The sequence below is a fragment of the Lepeophtheirus salmonis genome, chromosome 13, assembly GCF_016086655.4.
Source record: "Lepeophtheirus salmonis chromosome 13, UVic_Lsal_1.4, whole genome shotgun sequence".
NCBI lineage: Eukaryota > Metazoa > Arthropoda > Copepoda > Siphonostomatoida > Caligidae > Lepeophtheirus > Lepeophtheirus salmonis.
In genome coordinates this window covers 39,457,257-39,478,339 of record NC_052143.2, presented here as the reverse complement: position 1 = coordinate 39,478,339, position 21,083 = coordinate 39,457,257, and the positions used below count along the sequence as shown (strand labels likewise).

General features: G+C 30.2%; 1 protein-coding gene across 1 annotated transcript in view; it reads right to left on the bottom strand.

The window, feature by feature from the left end:
* dtn (transmembrane protein 132C dtn) overlaps positions 1-9,852 on the bottom strand; it is an 87,152-nt gene extending 77,300 nt beyond the window's left edge. Inside the window, 1 exon segment of the mRNA XM_040722899.2 lies at positions 9,560-9,852. Coding sequence (XP_040578833.2) covers positions 9,560-9,617 — 58 coding nt within the window. The 5' untranslated portion in view covers positions 9,618-9,852.
* Positions 9,853-21,083: the final 11,231 nt, after the last annotated feature.

The window sequence follows — 21,083 nt, the reverse complement described above, 5'->3', positions numbered from 1 at the left end:
AACTTTCAAAAATTAAACATTTGGAAAAAACTTTCCAAAATTAAATTTTTGGAAAAAAATTTCAAAATTCATAGACATTCACAAAAAAATTTTAAAATTAACTTTTTTGAAAAAAAACTTCAAAAATCCAGAAGCTATTCAAAAAAAAATTCAAATATTAAATTTTTTGGAAAATATTTTATACATTATAATTTTTGGAAAAAAATTTCAAAAATCTATAGTTATTCACGGAAAGGGAAATTTTTTTTTCCCGGGGTTCACAAAAAAACAATTACCCCTATTTTTGTGATTTTTTTTTCATTTTGAACAAAAGAATATCCAGTAAAGGAAGAAAAAAAATCCTTAATGGGGGGCCCACCCCCTGTGGACGTCTCTATAAGGGTATCATACCAGTCTAGGATATTCAGACCGAAGCCTAACACTAATTTGTGGATATAATAACAAAAATGTTATTTTTCTTTGCATCAAGGTTAATAACAGACAGATAAAACTGCATAAAAATAACGTTAAATTTGAATAATTATGAACTGTGAGGAGTATGAACAAATATGAGAAGAGGATATGAAAAAATAACACCTACATTTTAAAGAGTTGAGTAATATGCTACTTATTATTAATTACTATTCAACTTTAAGAAAACAGTTAAAAAGTACAAGGTGATATTTTGAAATGAGATCTTTTGAATGAGCTTTTACAAAGTAAATATAATTTAAGTGCTTTGAAAAGCATATATACAAATACTTTTCGAGTAGAAGTACATACGATATTAGGTTCAAATTATCTTTGCCTCTCAACATTTACATTTAGGAAAAGTCTGTAAAACGATATCTCAGAACTCATGTATGAATGTATAGTATGTAAGATATGTCTAAACATTCTGTTTAATCTACATAAGGAATATGTACTCTGTCCATTAGAAACGTCAGTCTGAGATTACTATGATAAAAATACATATTTTTGGCCTGTCAACATAAAATAAAAAAAACTTGAAAAATTAACAAAATTGAATCCAAATTATATTTATATTTTAGGACGAATTATTATCAAGTTTGAGTTACAAATTATTTTGATTAATCTTTGGGAAGCGTTGCTACAAATTACACTTTAAATACCCAAAAGTGGTCTTCATAATAAAATAGTTAGACATGAACACATTTTATTTGAAAGGTGACAATTTGGGGACAAATTAAGTCTCTTAAATCAAATGAAAGTTCTAAGCTATAATTAAAATTCTTCTAACTATCGCAATGAAATATCCCAGAAATTTTAATATAAGGTCTATAATTGATATAAAAAATGGGCATAGGTAATATTGGGCTGTATAATAATGTTGGTTTTTGGTTTCACTATCTTAGACTGGTCAAAGACCATTATGATTTCTAGTGGACCGAACTAATTCAATTTGGTCTAGATCGGTCCTAGGAAAAAAAATGGGTGGTGATCGGTGCTACAAAAAAAAATAGGTACAGATAACCTCGTGATGATGTCATGTGTGTTTCAAAATATTGAGCATCGGAGCAATAACTTCAATTGATGTTGAATGGGTTTCATAAATCATGTTTGTACAACTTATAAATCAGGATAGGGCAGAAAATCGGTCCATAGATTGAGACTGAAAAAAACGGTCAACGATTTGAAAACGGTTAAATGTCGTTCTGTAGTCTAATATCATAGTCTGACCCGGAATATTAGTCAAAATCACCCTAGTATAAAATCAATGAAGACCAACCGGAAAAAAAATCGATTTTGTAACAAGTTTGAAGAAATATTTCCTCAGCATTTAGCTAACTTTATGGAAGTAGAGAGCATCAGGGAATTGTCGGTTATGTTCTGAAACGTTTTTATGTCTATATGTCAGCTTTACTTAGGTATTCGTTGATTATTATTAGTACTACTCAATAAAATTTCTGCTGGATATTCAATTCCTAGGATATAATTAGTTCTTTTAAACACTAGCATGTAGATATTAATCAGAAGAGATATGAGAATATTGTTTTAATTTTTTTGAAGGCAGACTTCAGACAGTTGATGGACATGGAGGTACCCTACCTTATGGATTAATTGAACATCGTCTTCCTTGAGGCCCCAATCTGATCCCGGATGGCCTCCCGGTATAATATTGCCCCGAGGAGCGTCTCAATCCTCTTGGCGTACTGTGTGGCGAATTGGACAATGTTTTCTTAGTGATCGACAGGTAATTATGTGTTCGACAATATTACTCCTTGGAACATTGTAAAAAAGGACTTTTAAACTGTAAAAGTTTGTATAATAGAGACGAGTAAATAATCACGGTTGGCCCGGAATGCACTCCACTTACTTTTTATTTTTATTATGGCGTGCGTAGCTTTAGTTACACACGCTCAATTGCTAGATTGTTATTCCTTTGACAAGTAGTCATTTAGTTCTAAGATATTAAGCATACACTCAAAAATAAGGTCTCAAAACACATAAGTATAGTTGACAATCTCTCAAGTGTGGAGTATACGTTTACTGCAATGTAGACATCATTCCCATCCCTATCAGTACACTACATTTTAAAAACTAGCTATCATGAGTGTTGGGTATATTTATGTATATGACGGTAATAAATGAATTGGGCATTTCTTCAAATCTTGATTTTTGTTCAATACTTTTTGTGTGTTAACTTCCCCCATTTGTTCATAAGCCAGACAGTCTATATAGAGTTATTGATGACTTGATAACCTTACAATAAGGGAAAGATGGTTTAAAAATATGTACATGATATACCTAGGGAGATATGATGTATATCTATACATACTGTTATAGAGTATTAAATGAAGAGTCTTCTGAAATCACCGACATTTACTCTGTATGAAGATAATGTCAATAAATATAACAGCAGTTAATTGAAAATATTTTCCAATGTAAACAACTCTACATAAATACAATGTTTGTAATTGTACACATTATAAACATAAAAAGTTTTTTTTCAACGAAAAAAAAAACAAAAACAGAATTTGTATAAGGTTATACTCATAGAAGCGGAAATAACAAATCTTTTCAAGGAATGACGCCCAAGGTGGGTAAATGTATGTAAGTATTTAGAGTACATCCAGCTGAATGTCAAAATGTAAGAACGAGTCTCATCTCCTGTAGATATATATCTATTATTTCGGCATATTTAAAATTTGACATTTCTCTTATGGGTAATTTTGAGGGATAAGGATGTGTTTAAATCCTTGTAATTGTATACAAAAAATGAAAGTATATGTTGGGAACTTTGATAGTGAACTTTTTTTCTGACAGAAATGGCTATAAAAACTATAGTCGCTAATACGTAACATGGCCAGTTATAGTGTGAGCAAACTTTTGGGATCAATTTCGACAATTTTTACATCCTTAATTAGAAAATTAAAAATATGTGCATTTGTAAGCCTACTTGTACAAACTTAAATACTTGATGGTTCAAGTAGATTATACAATGGTCCCCTCGCACACTTTAATATGTACATTTTCACTTCCCTCGTAATTATTGTCAAGTTGTTTTTTTCCTTTATCCCTTCAGATGTTGTACAAAGTTTACGGTCATTTTTGAGATGAAAGAATTGATTTTGTTAATTTAAGTTATAGTTAAATGAAAAGAAAACCATGTCGCCAATTGAATCATCATTAAATATTTGTCGTAAAATGACGACCTGTATGGACAAATCCCCAGTTTGCACATACAGAGATCATATGAGGAACTAGTAGGTATTTAGGATGGTGTTCATCTTGGTGAAGACATTTTTAATTTGCTTGTACTACGTCGAGCACAACTATTAAAACATGGGGATAAAAAAACTAAAAAAGAGCGAAGTAGAATGATTTAGCCCTTTCTTTGTTCCTGTATAGGCACTTCAGCTCTCATTTTCCGCTCACTCTTTAAGTTCTGGGCTTAATTTGCTTCAAAATAAAAATGATGCAGCCTTGCAATTCAGTCCTAATTTTCTCCACAATAATTACGTCATATCAAGTTCTGAATAATTGACTTCCAGGTTATTAAATAGCAATATAATACAAATTGTTTCATGCAAATCTAAATATTCTACTGTAGTTAATAAATTGATTTCAAAATTTTCAACCATTTGTACAAAAATCGTGTATTAATACATTTTTATTTAATCTGTATAGTATGTCCCAATAGTTGGAAAAAGAAGGTTTTGTATGAAAAAAAACTTATAGAACGTCATAAAGGCTTATACACAATATATTATTCACGTCTCGAAACCTTTCCTTCAAAAAGAGGACGCAAACAAGTGTGTCTTTTTTCATCTTTTTCTGGATTCTTTATAAAAAATTATTATATCCACACTCGTGTTGAGGATAAAAGACTGCAGTCAGTTCAGTGTCAATCTGGTCTAGTTCAGTTCTGGATATCAGTGCTAAAACTTATAATGTTCGATCCTGAATGATATTTCTTCATTTTTAATCAGTTAAAGTCCGAAGGAACGGTCCTAAAACTAGACTAAACCGAATAAATAAGGACTGAAAAAGCGACAGAGTATTCACAATAACTAATAACAGTATTCAGGATATAGCCACTAATAAGAGATACAACGATTAGATAAATAAAACAGTTGACAAAAAGCAAAAAATAAATAATATTTTATGGTAAAAAATATGTAGATCTTTTTTATATTTAGACTTTAGAGATAAACAAAATTACGCTGTCTAGTGAAATGATATCTCATCTCTTTTGCATATGAGATAAGCTGTCAGAGTTTGTTTAAGACGCCCATCTCTAAATAGGATTAAGAAATGAAAGATGTTTCTACTTAAAAATAGGAATATTTATTTTGTATAGAGATGACATCTACAAAAAAAGGAAAAGACAGAGGAAGATAGGTTTTAATGAAAGAAAAAAACATTATTACATATCTTAAATTTTCCAATTTGTAGGAGAAATATTGAAGTATGGAGAAAAAAAATGGCAAAACTTTCATTCACAATCAAAGTAAATAAATAAAAAAGGTTATGTTTGGATAACTGACAGATAAAATTATATATATTGTAATATAATAACAATTTAAATATATATTTAGAAGGGTGTGAAGCCTGTTAAATCAATGATTACTTTACGGAGGAGGCCAAGAAGTCTATCTTGGCAATCATCGTAGATAATAATTACACTTATACATATGATTATATTTGATATATACGTACCTCGACAATTCTCTTGGCATTAACTAAGAGACATGTACAATGTACACACATGGAATGTCCTGGAAGAGTTTTGTTATTATGTCCAGAAGAATAAAAATACCAAATGGGATTCACAGAAACGATGATAAAAAAAGTCGTCAAAAGTACCGAAATCTATCTAATTAAGTATTCCAAACTCCCACTTGATTAAGCATTTCATATCTTTAAAAACTCATGAATGAAAATAATAATTTATCCGACAAATTGAGAAGAAGAAAACCAGTGATATTGTTTTGATTTTCTTTGCCAAATTGATTCAAATAAGTGTTATTTTATGGGAGTTTAATGGAATTCTATTTTGATTTAATTCTTGGGGGATGTGTGAATGAATACAAATCTATGAATAGATTTAAAATCGTCAATTTATTTTTACACCTAATGAGGTCATTATTTGTGTTGGGTATCGGTTTAGAAATTCCAACCGTTCTAAGAGTGTTATAGTTTTAACTAATTTGGTCTAACCTCTGTCTGGAGCGTCATTATAATAAAATTCGGTCTACAAATTTTATCAGTCACGATCCGGGACAATGTCATTTTCATACTCAAATTTAAGGAAGGAATAAAAATAGGGGTTTTGTTTAAAGTGGGATAAAAATTTATATACGGCCTTTTTTGAAAAGATAATGTAGGTCTATGATTTTAATTCTGTTTCGGCTCGAATACCGAGACTAGTCGTTGAATTATCTATATTAATAAAACACAGTTTGTATGTCCTTTTTTTTTCTATGGTTCACTCATTTTTAATACGAGCTCAAAAAAAATTAGCTTAACGTGTCACGTTGAAAAAGAAAAGAAATTGGAGTACATATATATATATATTGAGCAAGATTTGTCTATTTTTTTGTCTGTTCATCGACGCCTAATAACTATCAGCAATGGCGGGTACTACCACTTGTAGTTTGTATAATCAGGGATAAATTTTAATAGCTTTCAAGATAAAATTTTTGTCCTATGATAAGAAAAACGTCAATAACATCGGCCCTAAAAGGTTTTTATGGTCAAGGATGGGTTGAAAATCAATCAATATTTTTCACAATATTGAAAACAAAATAAATAGAGCTCTTTCCGGAGTATTTACATAGTAAATATATTAATAACTAATTAATTGGCAATTTATTCTATCAGATACTTGAACCATATTTTTAGGTTTAGGCTTGCATTGAAAAAAATTTGCTTATAAAGCTACTTCTATAAAATATTTATTACAAACTAGAATATTGTAAACAAGGCTTTAAAAAAATCATTATACGCACTAAACTTTTTTCTGAACAACTTTTTTTTCCTTGTTGTTAATTTTTTACAATTATTGGTTCATTGTTGTTGTTTGGATTTACTTTTTTGTTTTGTTTCTTACAAATAGTCTCCCCAATGGCATAAATCCATTGTTTATATATTTGTATTTCTTGAGTATATGTTTAAAAATCAATAGTAATATTTAAATTATTTTTTTCCTTTTTTGCAAACATTTAAAATCACATAATTATGTTAAATTGCCCATTTCTTTGATTACTTCAAAAATCTTTCTTTTCTAAAATATACGCCCATGGTTAGTGTTACCCTGTAATAGTACCATAAATATTGTTTAAGCGAGTGGTTTTTTAATCATGCCTCGATTGTAACCCAATTTTCCCAATCTTTATAGAACCCTCCCCGACTGAAAGTACCAATTTAATTTCCGTTTGGACTTAAAGTCGTAATATTATACTGTGATTTCACTTCTAATAAATGTTTCAAACAAAGAAATTCCGCCCAAAAAAATCAAAATTCTGTTTAGACGATTAAGAACAGAATGAAAGAGATTTCATTTCTGTTTTTGAGATTCATCATAATCATAGGCTTTTTGAAAGGTTACGTGATTATAGCGTGTTATCAACATATACCGTATTTTTTTAAATAAACTGGCATCATTCTTTATTAATGGATTCTGGATCTCCTTGGCTCAGTATCAAAGGACTATTCCAGTTTTAGAGGTGTATTGAGGGTCTTACATTCTAACATAAATACATGGACATATATATTGTAAATAATATGAATAAAATAACTTTGCGATTGGTTTTTTCCTCAAGCCCCTCTCAAAAATGGTCCTCAAAAGGGTATATTTAGGGACCACAGGAGTAAAATATTTAATATATTAATATATTCAAAGAGGAAATTGCTCAAGAGTTATCAATACAAATCTACTTTTTAATTACACAAAACAAACAATTTTTTTCTTACACAGCGTTCATGAAAATTTAAATAATGCAAAGTTTCTCAGATGTATTTGTATGGTATGTAATTACAAAGATCCCTTTTTTGTTCCATGAATAACTATTTATTTTAATTAAGTCATCAACTGTAAGGCTTCTTATGTGTAAAAATCTAACATAGATACGTTGTATGTACATACAAACATAAATATCTTTTTACAAAGAAATGTAAAAAAAGTACCGCTTTTTGACAAAAATATAATTAAATTATTATTAGTAATAGTATAAGAATGCCGAAGATCTCATTTCAGTGAAATTTTATAGACTCATTCCTCTAATCTTTTAGTTATTTTTTCTTTCTCTTCACTCTCGTAAAGATAATAGTTAATTTAATTTTGAAGATAAATAAATAGATACTCCACCAAAGATATCTTTTTAACGACATTTCTATACGAAAAAAATAAATACAATAACCTTCATTAGTGGTGTTGTATATTTAGGGAATGTTTAGTGCATATTTTAAACGTTTTCTTACGAAAATGAGTAAGATGATCAATATGTATAGAAGAATATTTTAAAATATACATAAAGGTATATAAATAATTTATTATGTACAAATGTATGTTTTTAACGAATGTTACATATATTTATTAAACTCTATTTTTACTTGTTAAATAAATGGAAATATATAAAAAATCTCATTTGAAATTCATTGTAAACAAAATTTGTGAGATGTTTAGTAAACTAAATATTGAACATAATAAAAAAGGTGCTTATCTATACAGGGAAACCTTGGATTACTAGCACATTTCGTGTAGGAAAGTGGCTCAACAACTAGAAATGGCCCATAACTTTTCCTCGATAAAAATTAATAGCCATTTGATGCCTATGATCAACGTACGTAGTCTTCTACTCATAGATCCTATCGGCTACCTTTTTGTAAAGGATCAGTATTGGATACGGCCACCGCTTTAGCAAAATTATAATAAAGAATCTGTTGCCTTTGGTGTGTCATATACACCCACCCTATGATAAATGAACCCCCTACTTTTTGAAAGAGTGCTTAAAGTAAGCAAACTTGTCTAAAATACTTACAAAACAAAGTGTATCAGAATCTTTAGTATTCTCCTGGACTGTTATAGTTATCCAAAACACTGTTAGCGTTTTGAAATGCATTTCAAAATGATTATACGGAGAAAACAAAAGTGTGCTCAAGAATAAGCCACGCACTTCATCTGAGAAAAGGGGTATGTTCCATAAATTACGTCACACTTATTTTAGAATAATATTTAGTTATTTATTTGAATACAGCCAAATATATACAGGCTGGGTAGTTAGTTCTGTATATATAAATACTTTTTAAGAATGGCAGTGCTATAAACTAGTATGCAAATGGTGTATTTGATAACTAAAAGGCTTTTACAATAAATATAAAACTCAATTCAATCAAACCCCAGATTAAATTGAGTATAAATACAGTTATATCAAGTACCCCTTTCCCCAGCTGAAATAATAATTAAGATCTGCTGTTGCCCAACTATACCAAACTACCATTACATTTCCATTTCTTTTTGCCTCTTTGTATCTCTATTCTATGACGAATGGAGTTGACAATTTACCATTAATAGCTCTGTAAGAGTTAAATACGTCAATTAATAGCTAATTCATGAAGCAAAAGGGAATCTCATTAATATTCCAATCCCTTCTTTTGAGTGACTTGACTTACATCGACAAATGTAGGCTTTCCTTTCCATTTCATCAGTAGGCACACCAGACAGATCATTAATATTTTATGTGTATCTCGTATAAGCCTACTCAATTATTCATAAATGTATTATTATTATTATATGAATGTATACAGTTGTAGTATATTTATTTCAGGAATGAAGAACGAGAAACACAACTCCAAACAACCAATAGGAGTTGTCTATGGTGGATTGGTTAAGGGAGGACGAAGCAATCACGTGAGTCCACTCTACAGACCACAAATAATTTGTTTATTTACGTTTGTTTATGTGGTTCTTATGTTGTTTAGAGTTTCCACAGATGTTTGTACCATTGTATATAGGTAAACCAATATACGATTCCCTCTCTTTTTGTATGTATGTGTGTATTTTAAACATGGTTCATCGTCATAAAGAAAATGTGAATATATAATTATTGCTTACCGGTTGAAAGGAAAAGAATAGACAGAACTGTCCCAAGGAATCGAAATACTTCTGTCATTCTAACGTCCTCAAACAAAATGTCCTTTTGCAACAGATATCTTAGATTTAATTACGCACTTTTCGTTCCACAAATTCTTTATTAATATCAGAGTATTTTTAAGTATTCTAAGTCACATTGCCCTCACACATTATTTATTCAATAATATTCAAAATTTTAAAAGGAATTAAGAGTACGGACCCAAAACATGTACACAATGGGGTAGACTCCCCTACACTGAAAGAGTGACAAGAGTGACCATCTTCAGAGAGATATATTTTTACACGCCCGAAACTTTCTTAAGGCTGGCTGAGGTTGGGCAAAATCTAATTTGACTTTCTTGTAGAGAGACATGCGTGCCTGCGCAAAGTGCCTGGAAGAAATTTATGATGAGAAGAGGAAGAAGAAAAAGAAGTATTCTGTGTAGGAGGAAACATTACAATAATAAAGAATCTCGAGCTAAAAAGCACCGCAAATATTTATAATTTTTTGAATGAAATAAAGGGTTGCGTGTACTATTGTTTTCCAAGTGTAGGTTCCGAAGATGTCATGTTAAACTTTTGAATAGTCTGAAGAATGAACACGGCATTACCAGCCAATTAATATATAAATGTAAACTTTATTTTATTGTCAGCTATGATTTTTTCACCTATCCATGTTATCAACGTTGATTAGTTGAACTTTGATATTTAGATTTTGAGGGCTGTAAACAATTCTCAACACGTCTTTATCGTTATAGTATTTCGAGGGGCGTCCGCAAGGGATGGGCTGGAGGGACTATAGCCCACCACCACATTAAGGAATTTTTGCTTAATATTAAAAAATTTAATTTAACAAAGAAAAAAAAAATTTAATTTTTTTTTCTAAAAATTAAATTTTCTATGAAGAGTTATAGATTTTTAAATTTTGTCCTACAAAATTTTAATATTTGAATTTTATTTTAAATTTTTTTCAAAAAATTTAATTTTTTGGTAAATAACTGTTGATTTTTGAAATTTTTTGTAAAGTTTGGTTCGCTTTTGAATTTTTTTCCAATAAATTTATTTTTTGAAAATCGGTATGGATTTTTAAAATATTTTTCCAAGGAAATTTTTTTTTCCATTTTCTTTCAAAAACATAAAATCCAAAAGCTAAGCCCCCCCCTCAAAATATATATATATATATAATCCTGCAAAAACCCTTGATTTCTCAACATTTTCTCTAGAAGGAAAGAGAAAAAGAGTTCAAAATAATTGGTAGCTAGTAAATCAACTCTCCTTATTATTATTAAATTATTATTGAGAACCATTCATTGCTTTACAAGACGTAACTCGAATTGAACCAATCAACATTCTGAATACTAATAGGGGAAAAAAAAAAAAATTATAGAATCTACTATTGACAACAAAGTACAGAGTCCAATTTTATGGTAGTGAGGTTACTCCGGGCCAGCAATTATTAAACAATAATTCGATCTTGGGGAAGTATTGACTAACTACAATCTGATTTTGAAGCAATTTTCCTGTATCTTGAAGAAAAGAGTAAAGATCCTTTAGCTCCTATATTAAGAGCTGTATTTGTCATTTGAGTCTACCATTTCAGTGTCCTTATGCCCGGTCCATGGAAAAAAAAAGTAATGTCCGGACTGTATGCCCTTTAGTTTTTATGACGGAATTTAAACATTCACGGAATATTTCGACGATTAATGTCATACTTAGTAGTCACTACTAATTACTCAATGATATTTTGAATCTCATTAATGTTATCATCATCAGTGCCAAATGAATCAATGGATTCGAACCAAACTAACTGAATCTAATCGCTTCTTATGAGGCATCGAATAAATAAATGACTTCAAAGTCAATTCCTTATGCCTCTCCTTCTATTCCACTCTTCAGTGTTTCTTCAGAGGATAGAGGGTGAGCTCAAATCAAAATTGTAGGAATGACGTCACCAAGGTTTTGTTAAAAAATAAGTGCTCTGAAGGAAGGGATGTCTTTGTTATTTGGAAGTTCATAGCAGAGGAAAATTAATAAAGTCTCAAAGTTGAATTCCAGTGAGATCCTGTCTTAATACATTTAAAAAATATTTATTGGTTAGAGATTCAATTGGACTTGTGGGTTGTTTTAAAGTCTTTCTGATGGAAATGGTTAGTTTCCATTTGAAACATTTTAGTTCAAAATCAGTATTTTGAAATATTTTGATTGATGATGCGTGATAAAATGCATTGTATCTCATGAAATGGATTAAAGATGTATGAGACTTGAGACTTTTTCCAAGTCTAATATTTAGTCTAGGAAAGTATCATCAAAGTGAACCTATGGTATGTAGGTATTATTTTGTCATTTAAAATTGATTATATTCAAGGAGTGAGTTATCCCAAGTTTTTCTTCATAAGCACATAAATGGACTCTTGAGAATATTTAGAATGCAATAACGACCAGTTACTGCATATATTTTTACATATCAAGAACAAAAAATTGCAGGGTTTTCTTAGAGTTTTCTCTCATAGAAAAAGAAATACATTATATTGCAGTAGAAAGGATATCATTTTTAATTAATTTGTTTTTCACGGTACATTTATGTGTTTTTTAACTGTTAAACAGCATTAAATTTGAGATAGGCAATGTGTTTAAAATATTATCAATGTAAAGAATGTATCTTATTCATTATGATTGTTCGAGTTCTAGTTTACTTTTCAGAATACCATTTTGGCGAACGATCACAATACCATAAAAAATTAATATGCATCCATAAAAGATAAAATATTAAATTATTTGCCACGAATTGCAATATTTTACTGTTCATTATTAATCACGACGTAACCTTGTACACACAATAATATAAATTGTTTTTGTTGTCAGCTGTTTATTTTTGGATTTCTTTTGGTGAATATTTTTGGTATTGCTTTTCACAAATACATGTCCTCCTTGTGTTCTCTAAGTTCATGTCCAATGACGAACGTCTCTTGAGAATTATAGAGTCAGAGACGATAGTTACTTAATGAATACTTAATCATTGCAATTCATGGCATATCATATAAAATTTATTTTGTTGTATTGCATCATCAAATATATTTATTATTATTTTCGGGAAAGTATCTGTTCGGCAAGGTAGCAAATGGCAAATTGTCCACATGGCTTACTCGTACTTAAAAGTTCGATCCGAGACAGGCGTCAGTATTATATTATCAAAAAGGTTGAAGGGAGTAATTGATCATATTTCTACATAAATTGGGGTCGCAGAAAAAGGGTCGAAAAGGTACATGATAGATAGAAATGCTCCTTTAGACCCCCTCCCCTCAGCGCCAGCATTGATTGGATCATCATATCAGCTTAAACATAGTTAGTTTTTCCCCAAATAATTTCATAATCTAAAATGGTAATTAGGGAAAATAATATTATGTTTTGTAAACTGTAAGTTATATATATTATTTCTACATTAATATGTTATTATCAAACAAAATATATTCGATACAAAAGTTGACATATCCCCTCTATTTTAGTCTACATTTTTCATATTCATTGCACGCGTAAATTAATATTAAGACGGCATAATAAACATTTTTTGACACTTCTATAATTAATATCAGAATTTGTTATTAACTCAGAAACCAATGAAGTACACTTGGGCAAAAATGGATCCCCCAGTGAAGTAACGGAGATTTAAGGAAGTATAGTGCTGCTTTAAAACTGAGTATAATACCTCGGATTATGAGTAACCTAATAAAAAAGTGTATCGGACAGTGTCTGTATGTATTCAATTCGGGATAGGGAGTGATGACACCATATCTTGGATCTTTCATCATTCCAAAAAGACCATACATTTCTCATAAGCCAAGGACCTTTAAAAAATTTGTGAACCATTCATATGCTAAGAATTCAGTAATAATGCAAGATAAATTTAATTTTATGGACTAGAAACTTTGTCATAGAATCCTGAGCAAAAATATAACTTAATAGTTGAAGGAGTGGATCATTAGAATGTAAAAATTATAGAGTGTAAGTTGAAGGGGGAGACATTTGAGGAAAAAGTTACAATTTGCATCTTGAATAGTTATGTTTCAAACTATTTTTAGGGCCACAATCGTTTACCCTCCTTTCTCCTGCGATTTACACACATGAATCGAATACTAGCAAATTTGCTCTAATGAAGCAAGTTCTTTGTCAGTTATATTTATATAATTTTTTGTCATCACTTCAGACAAGTATTACATTGAATTTTATTTTATTCACATTGGTATTTGTAGTAATAAATATCTGATATTCATCAAGTTCCAATTGTTATAAATTATTTCACTACTTTAATGAATATATTTGAAACCTTTATCGAAAATATTACATGGCATGAAAAGCTTTGATAGGAAAATCAAAAAGCTCATAAAATTGCATAAATTATGATTATTTTTAGCAAAAAAAAAGTTTAGTGACATTTTGAGGGGCATCATATATCGTAGAGTAAACTGTCATGTCTAATTCAAAGTTGTTGATATATTTAATTATTATATAATATAGACCCATTTCCAAATATATCTTAAATGAAAAAAAACTTAATTGTTATATAGGAATAAGGATCCATATTCTGATAAGATTACACTTTCAAAATGGATAAATGTGTGGGGTCTTGTTTTTTGTACTGTTCTTTAGCTGTTTAGATGGAGTTGCGTTGATTAAGAATAAGTAATCATTATAGTATTACAGTTACTTCATCTGACCTGGTAATTTTCTTTGAAGACCATATATGTGATTGTATATTTCCTTGTCTAGGATCGACTGTGATTCGAACACACGAACATGGAGTTCAAGAGAATAATTTCTCCTTAGCACGTTCTCCATTGAACTACGTAGTTCCATCCTTTTATTAAATTAGCATTTAATTTGACAATATTTTTTTAGATTTTCAAATGGTCTTTGAAACATAATTTTAGTCACATTAAAAGTAGCCCCTATGACGTAGTCATTATATTTAAAGAAAATCTACAAAGCATGGCTATTGGATCGTTAACTCAATATGCACGAGCTTGCAGAAATTATGGGCATTTCAGAAAGCGAAGTAAATGGTATTCGTATATTACCGAATGGTCTATTAAAATCTGAACACTTTGGATTTTAAACTTCAATAAGGTATAATTGATGTATTAACAGTATAATTTCAAAAAAAATGTATACCATAAATATATGGGTGATTGAGACAAGGTGAGGCTGTAAGGAAATTCTACGTTTGTGTTTTTTTCATTATCAAGAGAAGAAGGAAAATTTAAACTCTGTCCTTTATAATTGTAAAGTAATCATTTTAAAATCCAGACTTAATTCATTGTGCGACAACACAAATTATTTTAATATATTAAATAAATATATTTAAAATTCATTTATATTACACAATAGTAAACTTAGGACCATGCTAAAAAGTATAAAAAGGAAAAATATTTAACTTATATTGATATTAATATCTATAAAAGTAATTCCTTTCGAATACTTATGTCGATTGTTATGAAACTTAAGGATATCCTTGCTCGATACTTCATAGAACAATAAAATCAATTTCAGAACTAATTATTTAAAAAGACTAACATAAATTTTCATAGAATATATATAAATAATAATGAACTATCTGTATGTAAGCTTATATTAATATGTTTTATGTATACTGTATAATTTTCCATTTCATTATATAATATAAGAGGGGTGAATAAAATAATAGCAATGAGTAAAAATTATCGCATATATATTTTATTGCATACATACATGAATAATAAATATTATTTTGTAAATTGACCAGGCAGTCTAAATTATATCAGATTAGCACTTGCGTTCTTCAGTTTGAGCTCTTTATTAAGGTTATTTACTCAAGTTCTTGTCTTTGTTTTCAAAAGTGATATGATTACTTCTTTTGGACCGTTAGGATACAATTCAATTAGACGATTTCGCAGACTTTCAAATGCATTTGGATTTTTGTCAATTGCGTCTTCATGGTTTCAATAAAAAGCATTATAATGTTTTACCCAGCTACAAATTTCCATGAGCCCTTCATTATTAGTCTCTGTTTCCGAATCCATACTGGTTTCCAGGACCTTACTTGCTTCCAATAGTTGTTTCAGAAGCTCTTTCCTTTTGCAAGTTTCTTCCCAAATATCTCTGTAAGATTTGTGTTCATATGAATTGGAAGAAGCAAAGGGAATATGAAGTGAAGGAACTGCATCACATTTTAATTTCTTCCTGGCCTTTAGGTCAAGAAGCTCAGCCTGAAGATTCCGCTCAAAATCACAAATCTTGCCATTCTTAATATTAATATCAATTGCGTCTTTTCTCTTGCAGACTGAGATCCAAAGACGTTGGATCATCAAATTTTTCTGAGTAAATGCAAAATACAAATTAGTGCACATCACTTCAATGAAATAGTATGAACTGCCGCAACTGTGACGTCACTATGTGTTGCGTCACTAGATAGACGAATATACAAGAAGATAAAAACCAGAAAGGACATATTAAATACATAACCAGACCACCTTAAAAGATCCTTGTTGCCTCACCTTTACATATAGTCACCTTGGATTGAGCTCTCTTAATCATTAATGTAGCCTCCCTTAGTGGCATTGACGGTTTTTGGGAGGCAGGGAAGGCCTAGCATCCCTTGCAGATATAGTTGCCTTTCATGGCGTCCCAGTGTTCGCTGACCCTGGCCTTTAGGGTCTCGTTGTTTGGGTGAAGGATACTACAGGCCTTCCCCTCGACATCCATCCAAACGATGCAGCTGAGAGGGTTGGCATCAGGGCTATAAGAGGGCAAAAAGTGTCAAAAAGAGTTCAAAAGAACTCAAAAGATTCTTGCAAAGGAGGAAATGGGCTTCTTTTATTGTTGGTGTCAAAAGTGGGCTCTCAACCGCACAAGGCTCTTTTCATCCACTTTTTTATAGCTTTATAGCTGTCCGGTGTGAAACCCTGAGATCTTGTCCATGGGACCTCATGGACTTGAGAGGATTGACCTGGGTTATTTTCTTTAACTCCTACGGATCCAGTTTATCCTTCTTGAGAGATACTTTATTCCTCTACAACGCTTCGGGCTTGCTGACAGCGTAGACGGTGGTCTTTTGTTTTGTAAATAATTTTCATGTTTTACAATATCAAAACATGAATGTATTTTAATCACTCAACCTTAATTAATTATTGAATAAGTACATGTTCAGATTTCAATGAGCCACTCGGTATACGATACATCGTACAATACTTGTCTCAATATACTTATATAACTATTTTTTTCTAAAATTAAGAAACCTAATTTTATTTGTATCTATCTGGGGCAACATGACTATATGTTGTACACATAAAGAGATTTAATGTTCGAATAAATAGTATATGTAGGATCAATTAGTATTCTTAGAGTATAAAGGAATACTTTTGGCAACATTTTATTTATATTTCTTGCATTTATGAAAATGTTTATAAGAGAAGTATTAGCTTGTAACACCTTGAAAATAAGAAAAAGCGATAAAATATTAATGCCAATGAATTATGTACCTATCTTATACATCGTTTTTTTTTATTTTATTTAAATCTGTTTTGATATTAGAACATGTGTATGAACATTTCAAGCATTCATATTGAGAAAAAAAAATTACAAATAACAGTTTGTTTGAGTTTTGGTTTTTTTTTTTTTACTTTACGTAGAGTTTTTGAACATAAAAGGTATATTAACTTTTTCTCTACAAATGTATTTTGGAAAGTTTTGTAATTTAAAATATACTTTTGAGCAAGAAGAACCTATAAAGTAGATTGATATATAACAGTGTACAACAATTATGAAGCTACTTATATAGTTTTTCAATATAGAAATTTTACTGCTTGCGATATTTTTTTTGTAGCTAGATGTGAAAAAAAAAAAAAAATTATTTTTTTTCAATTTCAAAAAAAATTTTTAGGAAAAAAAAAAAAAAGTTTTTGTAAATTTTTTGAAAACTTTTTTTTTTTTTGAAAAAATATTTCACATATTAATTTTTTTTTAATAAAAAAAAAAATTTTTGAAAAAAATCTTTAACTATTCACAGAAAATAATTTTTTTCGGAAAAAAATTCGAATAATAAATTTTCTACAAAAAGAGCACAACTCACTTAATTGGTAGGGGACTAAAGCCCTTCCAACCCACCCCCTGCGGTCACCCCTCCAAGATATGTTTGTATTCAAATTTATATTAGTTATGTAGATAATTTTATGTTGACAAAGTATGAGTCATCATCAAATATATTTATTATTTTTTCGCCTTTAGTGAACTTTAACCAAAATAAAGAATCATTTCAAGTTTATGAATTAAATAAATGAAATGTAAAACATTTTAATACAATATGTTTGGAAAAAAACATAAAAGAGATTATATTTTCCTCCGTCTCAAAATTAAAAGTCCTATGGATCCTTTTTTTTTTTTTTTTTGTAACTAATACTCTTTAACTGTTATTAAATACATTTTCAAAAAATTTGGTTTATTTATGATGAAAATATCACGAAAAATTTAGATTAATAAATTTCCTCAGGTTTAAAGCCACATTACATACTAAACAGAGCATCGAATTAGTTAGTAAAAGGGATTCAATATAAAATACAGACGTTTTTTAAATTAAATTTCAAGTGCTTCCATTGAAATTCAATCTAATTGAGCAAAATTTAGAATTTAAATATTCGTATGGTTTTTTTTTTTTTAAATATAATAAAAAGGAAGAAAATAATATAAAAGTAAATTTTACTCCTTTGTCTTCTTTTCATGTATAATTTGGTTGTTCCTCGCATATAGAGTATACCAATTGTTTTAAGGCACTTTCAATCTCGAATAACTCGTTTTGTAGTGATTTATCAAAATAAAAAGATCCGCATATAATTAATTTAAATCCGGATTTTTACTTACAATTAACACTTCACGCGGCCCTAACAACCACACACCTCTATTTCACCTTATGGAATGATTTACAGAATGTTTCCTTGTCGAGGTCCTCCCATGTATCAGATTGCATGGGATGTAACTATTTTTTTTTATACAGATTTTACCATATCTTTGGTTTTTATATTTTCTATGTGTTTTTATTGAACATCTAATTGATATAGTTGAACAAAACTCTTTCTAATCTTTGAAAACCTATAAAGTGTCAAAAGTGATCATTGCCTATTTTTCTAATCAAAAAGGGTTGACGTTTTTCCATTTGTGTAAGTTAGAATCTCACTTTAGAGAGTGGAGACCCAAAAGTTGAAGTTGCATTTAATTCCAATTTTATCCCCGTTATATTCAACTACGAGGTTTCATTATGTAACCAAACGGCAGCTTAAACAAAAATAAACAAGTTTTGATTTTATCCCATGTCGCTTATTTTAAGGCGTGAAATAATCTCCTCTGAACTGGTATCAGTGCTGAAAAGGATTACAGAGACCCTTGCCATCTGCATCCGGACTGCTTACAACATCAAGACGTCCATTACAGCCAAGAAGAACCAAAACTTTTGCAGCAACAATACGGTAACTTTTGGCCTGCCTCCATGTGGCCCTCCTCCAGTCCTGAACTCACCCCTTTATACTTTGCAGTTTAAGGCGTCTTAGAGGTGAATGTCTGCCACAAAGTCCATCTAAATTTGGATTCGCTCCGAGCTGCCATCAAGACAAGGTGGGAGACCATGACCACGGCCTTCATCTCCAAGAGCTGCAAAACTATTCACCAGGGGTTCGAAGCTATTGTTACTAGTGAAGGAGGATAAATTGAATTAAAAATATAGCTAAATATAGTATTTAAAAATATCACAAATCGGTATCGAGTTGTCTTTTGTATATTCCGTAAAAATCCCGTTTTTCGTAATTCAGTCTTGCAACTAGAAGTCTTAGGTCAAGGGGAAAAAACTAAGCAAAATAAAAATAAAATGTGTGCATCAATCATATGAGAGCAAAAAGATATCGCGGGAATTTCAAATAGAGTGCAATACTTTAAAAGCATATCTGCTCTAAAACATATGGTGGACCACAGTAGCATCCCTAGCCCCCTCCCAAAGAAAAAAGCTTCTGAAGCCTCTCAATTTGTTTAATAATATATACATTCAAAAAGTAAGATGACTTTTCAAATTTCGCCGTCAACGTATATTTGGTATGCTAGATTTCACTTCTGTTCTGACTGTTTCATCTAAAGCATATGTTTATTTTGTTTCAGAGAGGCATAACGTTAGGAAATTTTTTGCTATGGAGGAAATATGGAAAATGAGAATTGGCTTCAAATTTTGTGTGAAAAATGAAATTAAGTGCTCCAAAATACTTGAAATGTTAACAATGGCATACGGTGAAACAGTTCTGAGGTAAAAAAAAATGTTTACACGCGGTACAAACTCTTCCAAGATGCCCGAGAAGATGATAATGACGAGCCTCGTTTTGGACGCCCAAGTACGTCAACAACGGATGGAAAAGTTGAAGCAGTGAAGAAAATTACGATTAAAGAAGTTGCTTAGGATATTGACATATCGGTTGCCTCGTGCCACAATTTTTCTCTAAAGTTTTGGACATGAGACGTGTGTCATTAAAGTTTTTTCTGAAACTGCTTAATTTTGACCAAAAGAATCGTGGCATGAGCATACCCCCAATCTCCTTTATACATTACTCATCCAAACCTAACCCTCCCTTTGTTACTTACCTAACAGTAACCTCCAGGGCAGCCCCTCCCCCCCTCCTTTATACATTACTCATCCAAACTCCGATTGCTACCGATTTAGCAAAATCCCTCATTTTCGAAAAAAACATATTACTTTTATCTTCTACATAATTCTTTATCTTATCTGCACGCACGTAGCTATAATTCAATACAATTTTCTAAATGATTTGAAGTGTAGAATTTACTTATTAGGAGGAAATTTCCAATTTCGTATTATTTATACATTCTTTAACTAAATTTTATAATATATGACATGGATATTATGTTGTTGAAATTTTTAGAGTGCCATAAAAATATTTTTGTGTGCCCCTTTCTCCTAAAAAATAAATAATGTATGCATAGCGTTTTAGAACATAGTAGATACCAAATATAGAATTATAAATTTATGTGGCTCTCCATATCAACAGTGTCGTGACAAGTGGTCCTTAGGGATAAAAATTCCCACACTCTTTCTATAGATAATAAAAAATAAAAATATACATTTTACTTTCTTCTCATACCTATGAGTAACTTAAGTAAATGGTGCCTCGATATTTGGATACATTTTTTAAAAATTACTAATTGGTTTTTAAAACTTTTAAGATTTATAATGTCAAAATTGACAAGGAATAAAAGAGCGTAATCCCTTACATGATGTGTTAAAAGTGATTGACTAACACACTAATACATTAATGTATAATGAAAAAAAAAATCGTGTGCCTTCCACCTACACAAATTGAATATGAAGGTGTAATAAATATATTAGGTTAGAGAAAAAGTTATTTCGTATTCCCTGCCTTTTTTTAAACTAAGTATATCTTATTTATTATTGGTCAGAGCGGATCATACGATAGAGTGTTGTAAAGAT